This window comes from Scyliorhinus torazame, chromosome 13 (assembly GCF_047496885.1).
Source record: "Scyliorhinus torazame isolate Kashiwa2021f chromosome 13, sScyTor2.1, whole genome shotgun sequence".
NCBI classification, from domain to species: domain Eukaryota; kingdom Metazoa; phylum Chordata; class Chondrichthyes; order Carcharhiniformes; family Scyliorhinidae; genus Scyliorhinus; species Scyliorhinus torazame.
The window spans coordinates 38553625-38571084 of NC_092719.1; the positions used below are offsets into that span (position 1 = coordinate 38553625).

The window sequence follows — 17460 nt, forward strand, 5'->3', positions numbered from 1 at the left end:
CTTGAATGCCTCAATTGAACCTGCCTACACCACACTTCCAGACAGTGCATTCCAGATCCAAAGCACTCACTGTGTAAAAACGTTTTTTCTCACATGACAAATCAGTTTAAGTCTATGCCTGCTCGTTCTTGATCCTTCTATGAGTGTGAATAGGTTTTCCTATCTACTTTGTCCAACCCTTTCATGATTTTGAACATGGTGGCACAATGGTTAACACTGCTGCCTCACAGCACCAGGTTTGATTCCGACCTTGGGTGACTGTGTGGAGTTTGTACGTTCTCCTCATGTCTGCGTTGATTTCCTCCGGGTGCCCTGGTTTCCTCCCACAGTCCAAAGATGTGCAGGTTAGGTGGATTGATCATGTTAAATTGCCCCTTAATGTCCAATGGTTAGGTGGGGGTAGGGCAGGGGAATGGGCCTCGGTGGGGTGCTCTTTCAGAGGGTTGGTGCCGACTCAATGGGCCGAATGGCCTCCTTCTGCACTGTATGGATTCTATGATTCTATGATCACTATCAAACCTCCCCTTTGCCTTCTTCTCTCCAAGGAGAATAGTGCCAACCTCTCCAATCTATCCTCATAACTGAAGTTTCTCCTCCCTGGAACCATTTTGTAAACCTCTTCTGCATGTTCTCCAGTGTGTTTACACCCTTTCTATAGAGTGACACCCGGAACTGTATATTCCAGCTGAGGTTGAATTAGTGTCTTGTACAAGTTCAACAGGGCCTCCTTGATTCTGTTCTCAATGCTCCTATTAGTAAAGCCCAGAATACTATATGCTTTATTAACTGCTCTCCCCACCTGTCCTGCCACCTTCAATGATCTGCATTATTTATATGCACAATTTAGTGAACAAATAGATGTGCCATTGACCTGATCCCAGAATCTCCTGTACGTGTGGGTCAATAGAGTGTGGTTTACCGTCCCATATTTACGTTTCTTTCTTGGGCAGAGCTAACCAGGCTGATATCTGAAATTCACCAAGTTAGGAGGGTTGAGGAGGTGACATTGTTAAAAGATTATGTCTTGAAGTCTTGGGTGAGGAGTTCTACTGCCTTTTCCACCCACCCCTCAGTGGGTGTACTTTCAGTGGGGGTTGAGGGGCACGTACAGTAGTTCTTGAGGGGAGCCCACTGCCCTTAAAATATTTCTGTTTATTTGACAAAACAAATGTTATCTTTCAGAATATTTAGACATTAGATGGCAGTTAATGGGTATATACATGGTGGTGTTGACATGTTCAGGTGTGTTTTTCCCAGATCGGGGGCGAAATTCTCCGGAAACGGCGCGATGTCCGCCGACTGGCGCCCAAAACGGCGCCAATCAGACGGGCATCGCGCCGCCCCAAAGGTGCGGAATGCTCCGCATATTTGGGGGCCGAGCCCCAACATTGAGGGGCTAGGCCGGTGCCGGAGGAATTTCCGCCCCGGCAGCTGGCGGAAACGACGTTTGTTGCCCCGCCAGCTGGCGCGGAAATGACATCTCCGGGCGGCGCATGCGCGGGAGTGTCATGGGCCGCTGACAGTTTCCCGCGCATGCGCAGTGGGGAGAGTCTCTTCCGCCTCCGCCATGGTGGAGATCGTGGCGGAGGCGGAAGGGAAAGAGTGCCCCCATGGCACAGGCCCGCCCGCGGATCGGTGGGCCCCGATCGCGGGCCAGGCCACCGTGGGGGCACCCCCTGGAGCCAGATCGCCCCACGCCCCCCCCCCCCCCCCCCCAGGACCCCGGAGCCTGCCCACGCCGCCTTGTCCCGCCGGTAAATAGGTACTCTAATTTACGCCGGCGGGACAGGCAATTTCTCGGTGGGACTTCGGCCCATCCGGGCTGGAGAATCGAGCGGGGGGGGGGGGGGGGGGGGGGGGGGGCGCCAACCGGCGCGGCCCGATTCCCGCCCCCGCCGAATATCCGGTACCGGAGACTTCGGCAACCGGCGGTGGCGGGATTCACGGCGGCCCGCTGGGGGGTCGGAGAATGACGCCCAGTATCTGAATTTCACACATCCACTGAAGGAAAGGGCTACACATCAGTATTTTAGCTCCACTTGATTTGGATTGATTCAATTACCAACAGACCTAAATCTAAATATTACTTGATGTTATTGGAGCCAAAGTAAATGGAAAAAAAAAATGAGTTCCAGCTGCATACCTTTTTCCAGTTCAAAGTTTCTATTGAATAACTATTTTAAGCACGTTATTGAAAACAATAGCCAAGGTGGGATTGGCTTTTTGGATGGAACATGTACTCAATGCTTTATACATCCTTTCTTTGTTTTTTGCCAAGAACAATATTCAGTAACCACTTCAATGAATTTTGAATTTACTGAGATTGCCTCTATCAATAATTATGGACGAATGTAAAGAACTGACTCAAAGTTCAAACTAATCCTGAGGGAATGAGCAATATGCTTTTTAGATGTTCATGAATTGAGAATGTTCAGCTTTAAGCTCTTGACAGCTTTGTGCACGAGTTAACGCATATAATTGTGGCAAAAGATTTTTCAGCAATGCAAACAGACCCAGAAAACAAAGGCATGGGCTTTTGCTGTGGTTAGGGTGGTGAAATTGTCAGTGCTTTTCTCCATTAGTCTACTGAAAGTGACAATTATTTCTGGAATCTGTACATGTGCAGAATAATGTGGAAACTCAGGAGTTGTTGTCACTGATTCTCCGATTCTCCAGCAGGTTCGCTGTTGAGGTATCCCAAAAGCTGCAATCAATGGAATTTGCGAGGAATTCCACTCTTATGCCATTAGTTTCACTGTAAACACTCAGAAAAAAGATTACAAATAAACAAACCTACGAATTAGGAGCAGGGGTAGGCCACTCGGCCCCTCGAGCCTGGTCTATCATTCAATAAGATCATTGTCAATCTGATTGTAACCTCAACTTCACAATCCTGGCCATCCCCGATCACATTTCACCCCCTTTTCAATCAAGAATCTATCTAGCTCTGACTCCACTGTCTTCTGAGAAAGAGCGTTCCAGAGACTCCCGACCCTCTGAGGGAAACAAATTCTTTTCATCTCAGCCTTAAATGGGCGATACATTTTTAAGCCGTGACACCTAGTACTAGATTCTCCGACAAGAAGAAACATTGGGCGGGATTCTCCCGTACCCGGCAGGGCGGGGGGTCCGGGCGGGGCGGAGTGGCGTGATCCACTCCGGCGTCAGGCCGCCCCAAAAGGTGCGGAATCCTCCGCACCTTCAGGGGCTAGGCCCGCCCCGGAGTGGTTGATGCCCCATCGGCCGGCGGGATAGGGGCTTGGCGCCACGCGCCACCAGGTCTCGCCAGTAAGGGACCTACTCTGATTTACGCCGGTGGGACTGGCTACAGACAGGCGGGACTACGGCCCATCGCGGGCCGGAGAATTCGGGCGGCCCCGGCGCCAATTGAGTCGCGCCGGACCCCGCCATTCTCCGAGGCCGGCGGTGCAACTCACGCCGGGCCGGATTTTGGGGGGCGGGGGAATTGGGATGATGGCGGGGGCGGGATTCACGCCGACCCCTGGCGATTCTACCACCCGGTGGGGGTTCGGAGAATCCCGCCCATTATCTTCCCTGCCAATACCTCTCACGCTCTTCATTGTTTTGATCAAGTTTAATCTTCTAAACTCTTGTGGATACAAACCTAATCTCTCCAACCTTTCCTCATAAGACAACCTGCTCATTCCTAGTACTGGACTAGCAAACCTTCTCTGAACTGGGGCGTCATTCTCCGACCCCCCAGCGGGTTGGCGGGCCCCCCCGCTCGATTCTCCGGCCCGGGTGGGCCGAAGTCCCGCCGAGAAATTGCCTGTCCCGCCGGCGTAAATTAAAGTAGGTATTTACCGACGGGACAAGGCGGCGTGGGCGGGCTCCGGGGTCCTGGGGGGGGGCGCGGGGCGATCTGACCCCGGGGGGTGCCCCCATGGTGGCCTGGCCCGCGATCGGGGCCCGGGCCTGTGCCGTGGGGGCACTCTTTCCCTTCTGCCTCCGCAACGGTCTCCACCATGGCGGAGGCGGAAGAGACTCTCCCCACTGCGCATGCGTGGGAAACTGTCAGCGGCCGCTGACGCTCCCGCGCATGTGCCGCCCCGACATGTCATTTCCGCCAGCTGGCGGGGCGGAAATTCCTCCGGCGCCGGCCTAGCCCCTCAATGTTGGGGCTCGGCCCCCAAAGATGCGGAGCATTCCGCACCTTTGGGGCGGCGCGATGCCCGTCTGATTGGCGCCGTTTTGGGCGCCAGTCGGCGGACATCGCGCCGTGTGGGGAGAATTTCGCCCATGATTCTAACACTTTTGCATTGTTCCTCGTTACACCTTGTTGAATGAGGAGTGGCTGAGTTTTTAAAGAGTGTACCAACTTCATAATTAGTACTAAGTACCTTAATTGGCCCTAAAAGCTAATTTTATATTTGGAGGCTGTTAAGTTGCTCTATAATGCTACTGTAACAACACATCGTTATTTTGTTCTCTTTTTTGAAAGTTTATCTTTGCTTTAGCTTCTATTTTAATCCAATTCTAATTATTTATTAAATTACAGAATCATAGAATCGTAGAATCCCTACAGTGCGGAAGGAGGCCATTTGACCCATCGAGTCTGCACTGACCCTCCGAAGGAACATAAGAACTAGGAGCAGGAGTAAGCAATCTAGCCCCTCGAGCCTGCTCTGCCACTCAATACGATCATGACTGATCTCATCCCGGCTTCATCTCCACTTTCCTGCCCATCCTCCATAACCCTGCAACCCATCACAATTAAAAATCTGTCTATCTCTTCCTCAATGGGCACCCTACTTCGGCCCACTCCCCGCCTTATCCCCAGAACCCCACATAACTTTTGGACACTGAGGAGCAATTTATCATGATCAATCCATCTAACTGTCTCATCTTTGGACTGTGGGAGGAAATCGGAGCACCCAAAAGAAACCCATGCAAACACAGGGAGAATGTGCCAGCTCCAAGCAGACCCATGGCTGGAATTTCTGAAGCCAGGTCCCTGGCGCTGTGAGACAACTGTGCTAACCATTGTGTCTCTGTGCCACCCTGGAAATATAAATTAAAAATGAAACAATTCAGCATTTCTAACACTTCATCAAGCCAGTAAAACCATCAGACAGTGCAGCACACCCTCTCTTGCTAGTGATGTTAGTTAGTCCAAGTTACATTTTCAAGTGTCTGCATTGAGGTTTAAAACCTCAATGACTCGAAGAAGTGAGTGTTACCACAGTGCCAATGTGACATCTTTAGGTGAGAAAATAATTTCTAAAGTTGAGGGAATTATTTTGCAAACTAGGTAAATGTATCGGAGATATCTCTGACTTACTGTGCCAGGTCTTGGATATGGAATCCTGCCTTGGTATGGAACATATTGATGATTTGGTCCTTCCTTGTGAGCAAATGGTCCATTGAATACGGTGTGAATGTCGAGCATATTATAAACACACACAGCTGAACCTTTAAATATTGAGCTGTGGGAAATAGGGAAAATACATCGTTATTGCTGATGAATGCCATAAGGTAGGGAAAATATAATTTTTATTTATTCAGCATTTATTCACGATCACGTGCGGGATTCTCCGGCCTCCCAGTTGCGTATTTCTCGGCAGCGGGAAGCGGCGCACCAATCGCTGGGGTGGGAGTCCCTGCTCCTGCCGCTGTCAATGGGAATTCCCATTGAAGCCACCCCCTCGCCATCGGGAAACTCGCGGGACCAGAGAATTCTGCTGCCAGCAAACAGCCAGAGAATTCCGGCCCACATACAGATTGAGACATAAAGGATACCATCAAAATAATATAAATGAGAAAGTAAGCTTTATATGAAAAAAAGAGAGTTAGAGAGACAAGAGACTGAAGGTGTGTTACTCATATTCGAGAAAGGCTTTTTTCAATTCCAGAAATCAAAACATTTCTTGGGGTTGGGTTATATTTAACGCGTGAGAGAGTGGAATAAAAAGGCCTTTATTCTGTAATGCCAATATTATACTTGGATCACTTGATGATGACAATGAATGCCAAAAATGTAAAAGCACTCATTCTGTAGTGTTGATATTCGTTTTTGGCATTCAGTCATCAGGCGTGAACATCGCTGGCTAGGCAAAAAATTGTTGCCCATCCCTAGTGGTCCTTCTAGAATTGCTGCAATCCATGAGCTGTAGGTGCATCCACAATGCTGTTAGAAAAGGTGCTCTAGAATTTTGACCCAGAGATAATGAAGGAATGGTGATATAGTTCCACTATGGTGTGGCTTGGAGGGAAATTGTAGGTGGTGATTTCTTCATATATCTACCACCTAGAAGAGCAAGGGCAGCAGAAGTTACAGGTTCAAAGGTGTTGTCAAAGGAGCCTTGGCGAGTTGCTGCTGTACATCTTGCAGATAACACACACTGCTGCCACTGTTCATCGAGTATATATAAATGATTTGGAGGAAAATGTAACTGGTCTGATTAGTAAGTTTGCAGACGACACAAAGGTTGGTGGAATTGCGGATAGCGATGAGGACTGTCTGAGGATACAGCAGGATTTAGATTGTCTGGAGACTTGGGCGGAGAGATGGCAGATGGAGTTTAATCCGGACAAATGTGAGGTAATGCATTTTGGAAGGGCTAATGCAGGTAGGGAATATACAGTGAATGGTAGAACCCTCAAGAGTATTGAAAGTCAAAGAGATCTAGGAGTACAGGTCCACAGGTCATTGAAAGGGGCAACACAGGTGGAGAAGGTAGTCAAGAAGGCATACGGCATGCTTGCCTTCATTGGCCGGGGCATTGAGTATAAGAATTGGCAAGTCATGTTGCAGCTGTATAGAACCTTAGTTAGGCCACACTTGGAGTATAGTGTTCAATTCTGGTCGCCACACTACCAGAAGGATGTGGAGGCTTTAGAGAGGGTGCAGAAGAGATTTACCAGAATGTTGCCTGGTATGGAGGGCATAAGCTATGAGGAGCGATTGAATAAACTCGGTTTGTTCTCACTGGAACGAAGGAGGTTGAGGGGCGACCTGATAGAGGTATACAAAATTATGAGGGGCATAGACAGAGTGGATAGTCAGAGGCTTTTCCCCAGGGTAGAGGGGTCAATTACTAGGGGGCATAGGTTTAAGGTGAGAGGGGCAAGGTTTAGAGTAGATGTACGAGGCAAGTTTTTTACGCAGAGGGTAGTGGGTGCCTGGAACTCACTACCGGAGGAGGTAGTGGAAGCAGGGACGATAGGGACATTTAAGGGGCATCTTGACAAATATATGAATAGGATGGGAATAGAAGGATACGGACCCAGGAAGTGTAGAAGATTGTAGTTTAGTCGGGCAGTATGGTCGGCACGGGCTTGGGGGGCCGAAGGGCCTGTTCCTGTGCCGTACATTTCTTTGTTCTTTGTTCTTTGTTTGTTGGGTGTGGAGGTTTTGGCCATTGGTGATCCCCAGGAAGTTGATAGTGGGGATTCAGCAATAGTAATGCCACTGAGTGTAAAGCGGGTTGGTAGATTCTCTCTTGTTGGAGATGCCCATTTGTATCCTGCAAATGTTACTTGCCATTTATCACAGCCCAAGCCTGAATGTTGGCAGAGTCTTTCTGTATTGGAGACTGACTGCTTCATTATCTGAGGAGTGGCAAATTAGATTCAACATTGTGCAATCATGTACGAACATCCCCACTTCTGATCTAATGTTGCAGCGTATGGCATTGATGAAGCCGCTGATGAATGGTTGGGGTGAGGACACTACTCTGAGGAACTCCTGTAGTGATGTCCTGAGGCTGCAATGACTGACCTCTGGCCACCGCAACCATCTTCCTTTGTGCTAGCCATGACTCCATCTAGTGGAGGACATTTTCCCTGATGCCTAATTCCTTAATTTAGTTATGGTTCTTTGATGTCACACATGGTGAAATGCAGCCTTAACGTCAAGACCAGTCACTCCCACCTCACCTCTGGAATTCAACTCTTTGGTCCATGTTTGAACCAGGCTATAATAAGAAATGTAGCTGAGTGGTCCTGGCAGAATCCATACTGCGCATCAGTGAGCAGGTTGTTGGTGAGTAAGTGTCACATGATTACACTGTTGAAGATACTTTCCTTTGCTTGTCTGGTAATTGAGAGTAGATTATTGGATTGAGGGTAGATTATTGGACAGTTATTGGCCGGATTGGACTTGTTCTGCTTTTCATGGATAAGAAATACCAGGACAAGTTTCAACATTGTTGGGTAGATTCCATAATTGTAGCTGTACCTGACAGCATGGTCAGGGACATGGCTACTTCTGGAGTATAGATTTTCAGCATGCCAGCTGGGACATTGTCAGGGCCCACTGCCTTTGCTGTATCCACCGCCTTCAGAAGTTTCTTGATATCACATGGAGTAAATTGGTTGAAGACTGGCATCTGTGAAACTGGGGACCTCAGGAAGAGGCCGGGATGGATCAGCCACTCAGTTCTTCTGGCTGAAGATGGTTGCAAATGCTTCAGCCTTATCTATTGCACTGATGTGCTGGGGTTCCTCCATCATTGAGCTTTGTAGAGCCTTCTCCTCCAATTAGTTGTTCAATTGTCCACCATCATTCAGAACTGGATGTGGCACAAGTGCAAAATTTTGTCTCAAGATCGTTTTAATTCAAGCATTAAAAAATGTGTCTGTGTTTTAGTTAGCACTATGTATGATTCTTATTCCTACTGATCAGCAAACAAGAATGGCACGGCGGAAGCTTACTAGCGTTAATTTCGAAAAAAGTCCATTGTGGACAGCTACAGTCACGTAAATTGCCTTGCAATCAAAGTGTTTGATAAGTGATCCCTGTCATTTTTTTAACAAGATAAAACAAATGTTTTCTTTGCAATAAAAATGCAGCAAAATGTTTTTCAGGATAAAAACAAGCATTAAGAATTGAGATTGAAAAGTTTGAATTATGTCTTACCTTGAAGAGGTGAACAGTCCGTAGACAAGGAGGTTTTTGGGATTTTCTGTTTCTAATAAAAATACATCCTCTGAGAGGGGAAAAAATGTAATTATTAGTCATTTGTTGATTCTGAAAACATTCCCATCAGGGATTCTCCGGTGTTCGAAACTGATAAATCCTTGGCCTGATGTGGAAGGAAAGGAGCTGAACAGTCGGAGTGTTTTTTCATGAAATACAAAGCTTCTGCTATTAAACTTGCAGGGCTGCTTTGCATTGTACCAAAGTGAAAACCCTCACATTTGTACAGAGAACTCAGATTTATGCCTGGATTTAATGGCCATGGAAGGATTTTTCCTCATTTAATAATTTTCATCATCCAAATTTAGTCTTCCAAAATGGAAAAGTAAAACCTAAATGAATAAGATTGCTAACAATGATAAGGCTTGTGATTAAGATTTGCCGGTTGACTTGCAGGACTCCACAGCACTGGGGAAGGGGTGGCTTCCCTGTTTGCCTGCTTGTCTTCAGCTTCAGACACAGGCTGTCCTGCAACCCACCTGCAAAGCCTTTTTAAATCTTAGATGTAAAATGGCCGGGGAGAGGGCGCCTCCATCTGGGGGCGTCCTCTCCCTCACTTGAATGGCAATCTGCTGTTTCTTACGAGCTTGATGGCCCCATTTTCACCCTCCAATTTCAAGACCACCAATCCCTCCCCCCAAACACACACACACACACATACAACCTTAATTCGACAGCAAGTCTGGTCAGTAATTGATCCAGTTGGGGAAAATGCTATTATTTCCTTGAGAACAAAGAGGTGGACTCATTAAAAAATGCGAAAGTTAGAGAAACCGCTACTACCCTGACTTAATGGATCCCTGCAGCGCTATATAAATAACAATCTGATTCATCACATTGAAATCCAAGCGAGCTGTCAATAACAATGCTTTTAGCAAGCCATGGAGTGCGAATTCAATGTAAACAATACAGTTCAAAGTATTCGGCCTCCTAGCCATACACACTGCTTTCAGTACTTCAAAACGAAATGAAATTGACTGTGCGAAAACCACTTCAAAGGTTTCCACCTCTTTAAAGGCATAACTTTCACCTTCATCTCACAGACCATTAAACTTGGCATACTGGGGGGCTGGGGGGTGGGGAGGGGGGTGGCATGGTGGTGCAGTGGTTAGCACTGCTGCCTCATGGTGCTGAGGACCTGGGTCCGATCCCGCCCCTGGTTCACTGTCCGTGTGGAGTTTGCACATTCTCCCGTGTCTGCCTGGGTCTCACCCCCACAACCCAAAGATGTGCAGACTAGGTGGATTGGCCACGCTAAATTGCCCCTTAATTGGAAAAACATAATTGTGTACTCTGAATTTAAAAAAAATAAAAATAAACTTGGCATGCTGACAGACTTTTTAAAGGGTTTCAGGACTCAGATGGGATCACTTTCACTTTATAATTTGGGATGTGTATTTATGAGATAATTAATGAATGTTTGAATGGTATATGGGGTACAGATGAGCACATTTTCATTTCATTATGGGAAAACTTGAACCTTTACATACTGACTTGACATACATGGGTTTAATGGCTACAGGTGTGGAGAACAGCCAAAGGAATCCCATCCAAATGATGACCTCTGACCTGAGCCCCACCAGTACAGCATGACCCCCCTGATCTCACCTCTCAGGAAGGAACACCCTTGGCACCCTGGTGAAAATTTTTGGGAGGGTACTTGCCACCTTGCCACCCCTCGGACTGCAAGGCGCCAAGCCCACTCTTCTCAGGACTTGCATCAATTCCCGTCAGTGGGACTCTAGGCTGGGTGAGTGTGGGGAACAGAGAATCCTGGTCTATGACTTTATGAAACACATGGTTTAGGTTTGATGACTTCACAGAGAGGACAGTGAATGTGTGGCCCATGCTATCAAGGGAAATGATGGAGGTGGATAGTTTCAGCAATTTCTACAGGGAGTGGGCTGATTATTGCCAACAGAAGGAATTGAGGAATAAACTATAAACTTTTGTGATCTACCAGATGGACTGTAATGGTCTTTTCCTCTTCTGTTGACTTCTGTCAGCTCTAATGTGACCCACCACAGGAAATAAATGAACACCACTTAAGAAAAGTTCTGTTTCAATATTTGAATTGGACCACTGCATACTGAACTGTGTTGAGCTGGAGTCTGAGCTGCAGACATTATGGGGCATCAGGTACGGGGAGAGCTACCTGGGCACTTTGATGCAGAAATCAGTCGCACCCCTTAGATTAAGTAGAACTTTAGAGTTCGTCAATGGTTGGGGACAGGAGGTGTGGCCATGAGCCAAGCAGGCATAAGTGTTGAGGCAGAAGACTAGCCATGATTGTATTGACTGTCTGAGCAGGCTTTATGGGCAAAATGGTCTGCTCCTGCCCTTATGACCTTATGTTAAGAAAGCACCTGCAAAAAGGTAAGTTCTAACTTTCCCATTATAATAGATTTAACAATAAAACACATGATTCATAAAATATGGTTATAAAATTTTTCACTTACGCAATTCATCAAAGTGCGTTTCAGTGCCATCATCATCGATCACTGAACATACCAACCGGGCCTTTAAGAAAGTTGTCCATTTGTTAACAAGACTACGTTGACCACCTATGTCATTCTAAACAGCAAAGGAAAGTTATAATAAATGCGAAGTAAAGGAAGACATTAAAACATCTGAGGGAGTAAAAATAGATTTAACACTTGCTCCATGATAGGCTTATATAGGATTCTGGTGGTTTTCAAAATACTTTACACATCTGTTTGTCAAATGTTTTAAATTGTGCATAATAGTTTTAATATAAGACGCAGTATGGAACATTCATATTCTTTCAAGTTAGCTCCATTAAGAACCTCCTATCAAGCATGGCACTGGATTGGTGCATTGCAGAGATCCCGTTAGACTGCCACAGAAACATTGGCCATATTTGACAGCAGTACTTCTCATTATAAACTTTCCTTGTTTTTCCTTCATTACAACTGGCCAGATTGACCAGCTGTCGGGAGGAAAAGAAACAGCAGAAGACTGACCCATGGGGACAATCCCCGGTAATTGTGACTACAAAGTTGGCTGAGGACTGAGGCAGGTTTCAGAGGAGATCTGTGATTGGTGCAGGATGGAGACAGAGGCTGTGATGGGCAGAAGGAAGGTGGGATAATCTGAGAGGCCGAGAGGAGAATTCAGTCTTTTCCTCATCCATAAGCAGATTTATAAATTGATTTGATTTATAAAGAGTACTTACCTTCTTTAGCTCGGAGCTTGCCTCCCTTTTGCTGCTGGGCTTTCTGCGCCCTTGAAAACCCAGCTGGCAGTTTATAAATTTAAATCAGTCTCCCATTTGCATTGTCGGGGCATGATTCAAATATGATAATGAGTGTCTCTCCAGGATGGGACATAGAAACAACTCACAACCTGCCTAAAGTAGGAGAGTGTGTTGGAACAGCCTTCGGAAGGTGTCCCATTGTGAAGGCGTCAAGATGGTTGAAGGCATGACAGTCAATGATGGAGTGTAGGGTGGTGCACAACAGGATAAAATGGAATTCTTGAGGAGCGTAGAGTTCAGGTTGGGTGTTGTTGGGCTGGAGGAAGTTATAGATAAGTCAAACAGGGGATAAGATATGTAGGGATTTAAAAAAAGAGGATGAACATTTTTAACCGGACACCTGGTTAGGAGCCATGGTAGGTAATCGAGAAAGGATGTAATGTGTGAGCAGGGCTAGGCGTGGAATAGGATGCAGGCAAGAGAGCTGTAGCTGAGTTGAAATTTATAGAGCTTGTTGGGTGTGGGTGACTGGTCAACAGAATATTGGAACAATCGAGGGTGGAACTGACACAATTGTGGATGAAATTTTCAGTGCGAGGAGCTCGGAGGTATGGAGGGGATGATGTTGCAGAGGTGGAGGGAGGCGGATTCTTTGTGATGGTGAGGATATGGTGTTGGAAGCTCACCTTGGAATTAAATTTGATGCAGGTCTGGTGAACAGTTTGGTTCAACTGGAGATTTTGGCCAGAAAAAGGAGTGGAATCAGTGGAATGGGTGCAGAGTCTGTGCTGGGGTCCAAAGATAATATCTTCCCAGTATTCAATTGGAGGAAATTGCAATTCATTTAAGACTGGGTGATGGATAAACATTTAACAGTCTAGATAGAAGCAGTGGAGGAGTTGAGAGAGGTGGTGGTCAGGTAGAACTGAGTGTAACCAACAGTTGGGGCTGACCTCCATGCTTTCTCAATGTTCTATGATATGACCTTAAACTGCTTTGACATTCTTTAAGTTCATGATTCTAAAGATCAAAATTAATACAATGTAATCATAGAGTTTTCCTTGCTATATTTGCAATATGAATATGTTTATTTGACAAACCATTTTGAAGCTAATGGGCAGTTGTGGCAGAAAATGGGTTGGCAATTTGCTCTCAGTTCATTTTGGGCTTTATCCATGAATTAATTTCACCCCCACAATGTCAACATTCTGAAAAATACACTTGTATCTTCATCATTTAATTTAATTTCATGTTTTGGTTTTATTGCAGTTTGTTTTCAACCTGTTTCTTTGCAGAGCAACAAAGACTTGTTAAACATCTGGAGTTTCACAAGTACCTCTATTTCCCAGTTCTCTGGTGGCCTTGCAAACTCATATTTTGCGGTGAAAATCTTTTTTATGATGGTTTTAGATGGTAATAAGAAATGTTTCAAGCACATTCCTACCTTGAACTAAAGGAAGATCAGCCTATGAGACTCCCTGGAGAGCCCTGGTCCTGTCCAAGATTGCCTGGTGGAATTTTCTTATACAATGAATCACCATATAAAAACGTGCTGTCTGTGGTTTTCTAAATCATTTTTTTGTCTCTTGGTATTATTTGAAGGTCATATCACTCCTTTGGACAAGCAGAGAACCCATAATTTGCACACCACTAACAAAGATAAAGGGCTCAATTTTAACTCATTCCAATCCTACCCACATAGGTAGAGTTCAAATTGGAGGCAAATGTTTGCAATATCTTTGCTCTGCTTATGTTGTAGAAGAGCCGAACTGCTACAGTGATGTGATCTCACAACAAACTTTGAAAACTGATCTTCCTTACATTCTTTCGAAAACCCTCCTCTTTATTCAGTTTTATATGTATATTCGCTGTCATTTTTCTTTTGAAAACCATTATGAACATACATTCAAAATGATCAGGCCACATGCAAATTCTGGGTGCCAGGACTTCGGACTTTAGTTAGGTACAATGCACCTGGCCACGGCTTCAAAAAAGTATTCACTATGTGCCTATGCGACATTAGGAACATGTTAGGAAAACAAAGGTAGTTTCAAGGAATTTATATTTGTAGGTAAACATTAGAAATAAGGTATAGTTTTAAGTGGGTTTAATTTAATGTTTCTGCGCCTACAAGGGTAAAACTTGCAGTTAGATTCATGCTGGACATAGGTGTTTGTATGAGTGGACATTGGCCAAGTTCTAACTGTGTTTCTATTGTGCTGAGAGAGGGCTTTGAATAATAGATAGAAGTAAATCAGTGCTTAGCATCCGAAGACCACTTTCCAGAGGGAAGGGCTTTCCTTTGTTCTTAGTTTTAACTGGAATCCAGACCAGTTGGAGAGGAAACTGGGGAATGGAAAGCTGTCAATTATGCCAGAAGAAAGACTGGACAGGACAGGAGCTGCAAAGAGGCAGGCTGCCTAAAGTACAAGTTACAGCCCAGAGATAACCAGGGAACTGGGATAGAAAGAATGTTTAAGATGACTGGAGTTAAGCGAACAGAGACCAGGGTATTGTTTAGGAGAATTAAAGGAAGAGTAAACAAAGGGTTCTGAATTAAAGAGACAATTGCATTAACTAGATTTAAAGTGGGACAGGTAGATGAAACATCCAATGCCATTTTAATACAGTCTGGGAATCGAGAGTTAAAGCAATTGTGAGCAGTTTGCACAGCAGTCAAGACAAAGAAATCCAAAAGGAGTTAGTGTAAAATCCTGGACTGGATTTACTGTTAAGAGTGGAGTGGAAGCTTTGTTCAAATGTGTCATTTGGAACCCCTGGTCTGGATTTCAGAATGCAAACCGCCAAGGAAAAGCATTATTATTATGAGATAAGATTTTAAAGCATGTTTTTGGGAGTGGAGTGTGGAAACTCTCACGTGACAGTCATCTGGGAGGATTCCGAGAAGTCATCCACAAACATTCACCTAGGGTTCAGAGTGGAGTGTGTATTTGCCCACAGTCATCTTGTATACTTTAAAGGGATTTTGTGTTAATGATATCATTGTAGATTAAGATGTACTTTATAATCCATGCTAATCCTAAAACCTGTGTGTAATTGTTCAGCTAAAGAGAGAGAGTAAAGGCGTATTGTGTCATAATCCATTTTTTCATGTTTAAAAATGCCTCTTTCTTGTTGTTAAAACTAATTAGTGATCCCTTGACTCTGTTCCTCCACATTTTATAAAACATAATTATGGTCTTTTGAGCCAGGGTTCTATTCTGAGATCATTCCGTCCAGTTATAACATCAACCGGGATTATAACAAACATTCTCTCTCTCTCTGATCTATGTGACTCCGGGTTTTCAAAACATGGATCCCATATTCCTTTATCAAAAATCTTCACACAGCAAATAATAGTTGATTAACCTTAAAATACTGCAGATGCTGAAAATCTGAAATTAAAACAGAAAATGTTGGAATAGGTCTGGCAGCATCAGTGGAGAGAGGAACAGGGCTAACGGAGGACTATTTTGATGAACAGTCATTGATCTGAAACGTTAACTGCTTCTCTCTTCTCAGATAATGCCAGACCTGCAGAGTATTTCTAGTGTCTTCTGTCTGCAATTGGTTAGCCTTGTTGACAACATGTGGACTGGAAAATTTCAGTCATGACCAATAATTACATCCAAACTCAGACCTTGTGCCGATGGGTGAAAGGGTTTCTGTGCACTGTGTTCATAAAGTGGAGGTACTCAGTGATGTGATTGCTCCAATGTTGTTGTAAATCTGAATGATCTCACATCCGTCCTCATGAACCATTTTGCCTGCTTTTCATGGTTTAATGTAAAATATCCACTGTTATATCTATCCCGGTTCTCATATGAATGAACTCTCCTGTCTAATCACTTAACTTGATATTTTCTAAATTATATTACAAATGCGCAATACCAAATTATTTATGAATAATGTGAACAGCATGAGAGTTGGAACAGAATCCTGCCGAACTCCATTAGTCACTGCTCCTGCATAGAGCTTTGTGTCATTTAATACTGCATTTGTTTCCTATTAGCTGGCCAGCTTCCAGTGGAGCCAATTAATTTGCTGTTAATGCCATAAACCCTGAACTTCTTGAAAAGTTTTACATACGGAACTTTATCAAATGCCTTCTCAAATTTCTGTCAATTATATCCATTGAATAGCCCTCAGTCATTAGCTTAGTTTTTAAAACAATTTAAAGTACCCAATTCTTTACTTTTCCAATTATGGGGCAATTTAGCGTAGCCAATTCATCTATCCTGCATATCTTTGGGTTGTGGGGATGAGACCCACACAAACATAGGGAGTATGTGCAAACTCCACACGGACGGCGACCCGGGGCCGGGATCGAACCCGGTTCCTCAGCGCCGTGAGGCAGCAGTGCTAACCACTGCGCCACCATACCGCCCTTGAGGCAAATTTAATCTTCCGATCACTAATGCTTTCCAATCAGTGGGTCACAGAATCATTGAATCATATAATGATTACAACAGACAAAGAGGTTGCTTGGCCTATTGTATCCGTGCTGGCTCTCTCCAGGAGCAACACAGCTAGTCCCACTTTCCCTGCCTTCCCCCCGTAGCCCTGAAAATTGTATCTCTCCAGATACTTATTGTGTTCCCCTTTGAAAGCCACAACTGAACCTGCTTCTAGTACGCTCCCAGGCAGTGCATCCCAGGTCCTAATCACCCGCTGCATAAAAAAGCTTTCTCGTGTCCCCTTTTGTTCCTTTGCGAAACATCTTGGGCGGGATTGCCGGGGGGGGCGGCGGGAATCCCGCCCCCGCCGGCCGCCGAATTCTCCGGCACCGAAAATTCGGAGGGGGCGGGAATCGCCCCCCCCCCGGCGATTCTCTGGCCAGCGATGGGCCGAAGTTCCGCTGCTGTCATGCCAGTCCCGCCGGCCTGAATCAAACCACCTACCTTACTGGCGGGACTGGCGGCGCGGGCGGGCTCCGGGGTCCTGGGAGGGCACTCTTTTCCCTCCGCCTCGGCCATAGCCTCCGCGATGGCCGATGCGGAAGTGACACCCCCCCTGCGCATGCGCGGGGATGACGTCAGCAGCCGCTGACGCTCCCGCGGATGCGCGGACTTCCGCCGGCCGGCGCAGTCCTTCGGCCCTGGCTGGCGTGGCGCCAAAGGCATTTCCCACCGGCCGGTGGCACGCAAACCACTCCGGCGCGGCCCTAGCCCCTCAAGGTGAGGGCTTGGCTTCTAAATGTGCGGAGAAATCCGCACCTTTGGGGCGGCCCGACGCCGGAGTGGTTCACGCCACTCCATTCCGCCGCGACCCCCCGCCCTGCCGGGTAGGGGAGAATCCTGGC

General features: G+C 45.9%; 1 protein-coding gene across 8 annotated transcripts in view; it reads right to left on the reverse strand.

Annotated features, from left to right (window-relative positions):
• sema3c (sema domain, immunoglobulin domain (Ig), short basic domain, secreted, (semaphorin) 3C) overlaps positions 1 to 17460 on the reverse strand; it is a 383309-nt gene that overhangs the window by 58629 nt on the left and 307220 nt on the right. For all 8 annotated transcript variants that reach the window (XM_072471390.1, XM_072471387.1, XM_072471391.1 and 5 more), the window contains 3 exons: positions 11401 to 11515; positions 8882 to 8951; positions 5303 to 5447 (listed from right to left, as the gene is read on the reverse strand). In XM_072471390.1, coding sequence (XP_072327491.1) covers positions 5303 to 5447; positions 8882 to 8951; positions 11401 to 11515 — 330 coding nt within the window. The remainder of the gene's footprint in view (positions 1 to 5302; positions 5448 to 8881; positions 8952 to 11400; positions 11516 to 17460) is intronic.